This window comes from Dendroctonus ponderosae, unplaced genomic scaffold (assembly GCF_020466585.1).
Source record: "Dendroctonus ponderosae isolate FM_Combo_2020 unplaced genomic scaffold, Dpon_F_20191213v2 Dpon_F_20191213_1, whole genome shotgun sequence".
Lineage (NCBI taxonomy): Eukaryota > Metazoa > Arthropoda > Insecta > Coleoptera > Curculionidae > Dendroctonus > Dendroctonus ponderosae.
The window spans coordinates 4,613,128-4,617,976 of record NW_026017110.1 but is presented as its reverse complement, the minus strand read 5'-3'; the positions used below and the strand labels follow the sequence as shown (position 1 = coordinate 4,617,976).

At 36.1% G+C, this 4,849-nt stretch overlaps 1 protein-coding gene across 1 annotated transcript in view; it reads left to right on the top strand.

Annotated features, from left to right (window-relative positions):
• Nucleotides 1-3,046: 3,046 nt before the first annotated feature.
• The window catches only part of LOC109541626, a gene marked incomplete in the record, with an annotated part of 10,830 nt that continues 9,027 nt past the window's right edge, over nucleotides 3,047-4,849 (top strand). The window contains 7 exon segments of the mRNA XM_048660590.1: nucleotides 3,047-3,168; nucleotides 3,225-3,356; nucleotides 3,406-3,549; nucleotides 3,613-3,751; nucleotides 4,021-4,359; nucleotides 4,477-4,671; nucleotides 4,725-4,849. Of these exon segments, the coding sequence (XP_048516547.1) occupies nucleotides 3,097-3,168; nucleotides 3,225-3,356; nucleotides 3,406-3,549; nucleotides 3,613-3,751; nucleotides 4,021-4,359; nucleotides 4,477-4,671; nucleotides 4,725-4,849 (1,146 nt within the window).

Sequence of the window (4,849 nt, the reverse complement as noted above, 5' to 3'; positions counted from 1 at the left end):
TCCCAATCACGATCCCATGGGACAAATAAAAGGCGATTTTGGGGGGGTGAAACGCATTTCCGCATGTCGGTATTGTGCAGCTGAAACACAATAAGCACCCGCAAAGGAAAGGTGAAGCTTGGATTTAGTCAATATGATTTTGTGGGCTGTTGAATTAAGAGGAGACAATCGGTTCCTTGATTTGCACGTTTGTTATTAGCTTTTGGAATGTTTTTATTTATTTTCGTGTGCAGTGTTTAATTCAAATTTAAGGCGCCTTTGTTGCACTCATTGTTGCCAAGAAAGTGAGCTTTGATATCTAATCCTACAGGAACTTTACTCCACATAAGCAAACAGAATGTAGGCAGTTCATCGCTTTAAAAGAAAAGTCTAGAATTCAGTCGCATACACAGGGTGGTTTTTTAGTGCGAGAGAGTTAATTAGTTCCGTTGGAGTTGAACTTTCGAAAAACAGTTTCATATAAAAGTTGTTGATGCACAAAGTATGCACATTTTAAAAATATTTTATATGATACAGAATGTCTCAGAAAAGCGAGGCAAGATCAAAGTGTATTTTTTTTTAATAGAACTACTCATCTTTTATTAGCTCATGGAATGTAGCTTGAAACTCTGCACATGCAGCATTTAGTAAAATTTTGCTTAAAAACATAGTATCTACAAATTAATTGTAGAAGCAAAAAAAGCAGTTACAAAAAAATACGTCTTTCCAATCACCCCAGATTCGTTAAGAATTTTATTGAACCAAAATATCAATACAATGTACAAGTTGTACAGGGTGTTAACAATGTGGACTTAAATCTAACACTTTTTAACGTAATATAACTTTTGTTTTTCACATGGAAGTACCTTTATATTAATACGTCATTAGATAGACAATTTACAAAGTTACAAATTTGAATTTACACTTCAAGCTGTAAAATCAACCGTTTTCAAATTATAAATTATTTTATTTAAAAATTTCAAAAAGTTGTTACATTTTGTAAAGTGGCTATGGAATTCAGTAAATAAGTGTCAAAATTTGATGGAGTTTGACATATCGATATCGGTGATTGGAAAGACGTATTTTTCTGTATCTTCACTGCTTCTTTTGCTTCTACAATGAATTTTTAAATGCCGTGTTTTTAAGCGAAATTTTACTGAAATGGCGATAATCTGCGAACGTAGCAAGTAAGAAAAAAACAATTTAAGGTGCAAATGCAGAGTTTCAAACTGCACTCCATGAACTAATGAAAAATGGGTAGATCTATAAAAAAAAATACACTTTGATCTTGCCTCGCATTTCTGAGACACTCTGAATCATATAAAATATTTTTAAAGGTGAGCACTTTGTATGTCAACAACTTTTATATGAAACTATTTTTCGAAAGTTTTAAAACCGGCAGTTTTGCCAGCCTTAAACTGGCACAAGTTTTCCTCTCGTTTAACGAGTTGACGAATCAAATTAGTTCCAAAATGTATTCTGACTGTGGACCAAATGCTGATTTTTCAAGATCTGAAATTTCGTTTAAATCCCTAAAAACATTTATTTTTCAGAAGCTGATAAACTTTGAGCGAAATTTTGGGAATTTTGCCAATGTAGACCCTTTTAACTGAATGTTCAGTTCTGAAATAAGAAATTTTTTCCAATTTCGTGGACAACAAAATACTAAATTTCTACTATATCGTCAAGAGGGGGTCCCCTTGACTTGAAAGCTGGATCCGCCGCTACTCAATGTATGATATTCAAATTTCGGAGAGACGGAGAAGATGATGTTTTGGCATAATCTTGCACCTAAACTTCTTCTAAACTTTTTGCAAACAAGACTTTTTTGGGAAAACTGCCAACATTTTTTATCGATGGTTCACTTTCTAAAAAGGCCATTTAGTTCTCTCGGGAATGATGTAAAAATGAGTGGTTCTTGCTCATTTTGCTTCCGAGAAATGAGCAAAAACGGGGCGGAAAACATGAGAATTTGGCATAATCTTGCACTTGTCTTATATTCAAATTTTGCTTTCTGGGTCAAAACTACTCGAATTTCATCACTCATGTCCGTTATGACTGAATCAAATGTTGAATTCTCTATACAACCATGCAAAAACAAATTATGTGGGACCAATGGGCGTCATGTTTGATTCGAATTTCCAACTCAAAAGAGAAACATGCAAATCTAAAATTTCTTGAAATGAAGACTTTTTGAGAAAGCCGCCCACATTTCGTTATCGATTGTTCAACGAGCAAAAACGGGACGGAAAACATGAAATTTTGGCATAATTATGAACCTAACTGTCTGATATTCAAAATTCGCTTTTTGGGTCAAAACTATTCGATATTCCTCACTCATGTTTTCATGACTGAATGTAACGTTTCATTCTCTATCTAACGATGCCAAAACGAATTCTGTGGGTCAAATGGTTCTTGAGAAACTTCGATAAACGCAGCGTCATGTTTGAGTCGATTTTGCAACTCAATAAAAAAACACGCAAATCTAAAACTTCCTGAAATGAAGATTTTTTTCATAAAACTGCAACGTTTCCTTATCGATGGTTCACTTTCTAAAAATGCCATTTAGTTCTCTCTGGAATTATGTTTAAATGATCGTTCTTGCTCATTTTGCATCCGAGAAACAAACAAAAACGGGACAGGAAACATAAAATGTTGACCTAATCTTACACCTGAACTGTGAAAACCTGAACGTTGAAAACAAAGTTGACTTCCATAATCTGAAATTATGAGAATTGTTTTTATACATACGCACAATAACCGATTTGGAATTTTTTCAACTCATCTCAATGGACTAAAGTCTCCGCAAACTTTCCAGGGAAGCAAAATACCGGGTTTGTTTGGCTTGGGTATGAAGGACCTCATCCAGGCTTTTCTGTCTGAGCGTTTCAACTCTGCAGGGTTAATTTTAGGAGTTTTGGTCTAATTCTGTTGATATTGTGGATTAGGGTAGTCAACACTATACAACTGGGTAGGAAAATTATCCAGCACTTTTCAAGCAGGCTGGGTAACAGCAAATATATGCAAACTTTAAGCTCACTAAATTCAACACAGTTTCCTTTTATATGGGCCATTACCTGAGCAATCTATTATCATTCCCAAATCTGCACAGCTACTATGCTTAACAAAATTTTATTAATCTTGATGTTGTGTCTCGGTTACCAGATCAGTCTGGCTACATGTGAAGAGGTACGATTAAAACAAAGAGTTTTAGAATTATTTCGGGAAAAATGCGGTTTTTTCAGACAGTGGAAATAACAATTCCTGACGGAACGATCCGTGGGCAGGTGAATAATACCGTTAGAGAAAATGTTACTTTTTACAGCTTTCGAGGAATTCCTTATGCTAAGCCTCCAGTGGGCAACTTGAGATTTGCGGTGAGTTTTTCCATTTTTTTATTATTATTTTAAATTATAAATTTTTTAGAGCCCAGTGAAAAATTCTGCTTGGAGCGGAGTGTACAATGCGACGTACGATAGAAGCGAGTGCTACCAGAATTCTGATGGCTTCTTGGGATTTACCTTTGCTGGCCAGGAAGACTGTCTGTACATTAATGTGTACACACCAGATGTAAGTGCATGTAATTTAACTTTTTCCCATTTTCAGAAATTTACAGATTATCATCCATCTTAGATCAACGCATCCGGCCTACCAGTTCTCGTTTGGATACATGGGGGAAGCTTCCTTCTGTCTAACAGCAGCTATGCTCAGTTTGCTCCCGATTTCTTCTTGGAGCAAGATTTAGTGTTTGTGTCTTTCAATTATCGAATGGGTGAGTAATTTTAACAAGTGTTTTGAATAATTTAATGTATGAATATGCCAGAAACGCTTAAAAGTTGTCCAATGAAGTCAATTTGAATGTTGAAATATTAAACAATAATAGTAAATTTTCCCACTTACAAGATCTTTAACAAATCGCAATTAATATTGTAATATTTTTTTAGTTAGATGGCAGATTTTCCATTTAGAATTTCGTTCTGTAGTTAATCTAGTAAAAATTTTCGGAAACAATCTTTCTTATAATATCCGATGCTCTCTAAGGTGTATTCGGTTTTCTAAGTACGGAAGACGAAGCCTGTCCAGAGAACTGGGGGATCAAAAATCAACTTCTGGCCCTCCGATGGGTCCAGGAGAACGTGGCATACTTTGGGGGCGATCCCAAAAATGTAACAATCTCCGGAGAAAGCGCCGAATCGGTTTCCGTTAATTTATTGTCGCAAACCAACATTTTTTGTGATTTTCTCGCTTTATACGAGATTCCTATAAAGAAAAACTGGCTAGAAATTGAGCATTGTTTCCAAATCTTCGGCAGATCGAAGTTGATTTCCATGCCCTCGCTAGCGCAGCAGCTGAAAGCAGAAAATTTTAAAATATTATATTGAATAGATTAAAAAATAATCGCTTAAGTGAAGCAAGAACCGTGGAAAAAGTGTTTCATATATTGTTGATTACCATTTAAAATTTTGTTACGAAAAGCCAACAACGGTGTCGTTTAAGGTGTATTCGGCTTTCTAAGTACCGAAGACGAAGCCTGCCCAGGTAACTGGGGGATCAAAGACCAACTTCTAGCACTCCAATGGGTCCAAGACAATGTGGCATACTTTGGAGGCGATCCCAACAATGTAACCATATCAGGAGAAAGCGCCGGATCGGTTTCCGTTCATTTATTGTTGCACACCAACCGCACTACAGGTAAATATTGATTGATCCATCAACTAGGTCCATCATCTAAGGATCTGTCGTAGGCCTGTTCCAGAGGGCGATTATGTGCAGTGGAACGTCGTTGAATCTTTGGGGATTGAACACTAGGGCGGCTTCAACTGCCACCTTACTTGGTGTCAACTTGGGCATTATTACAACCAACACCACA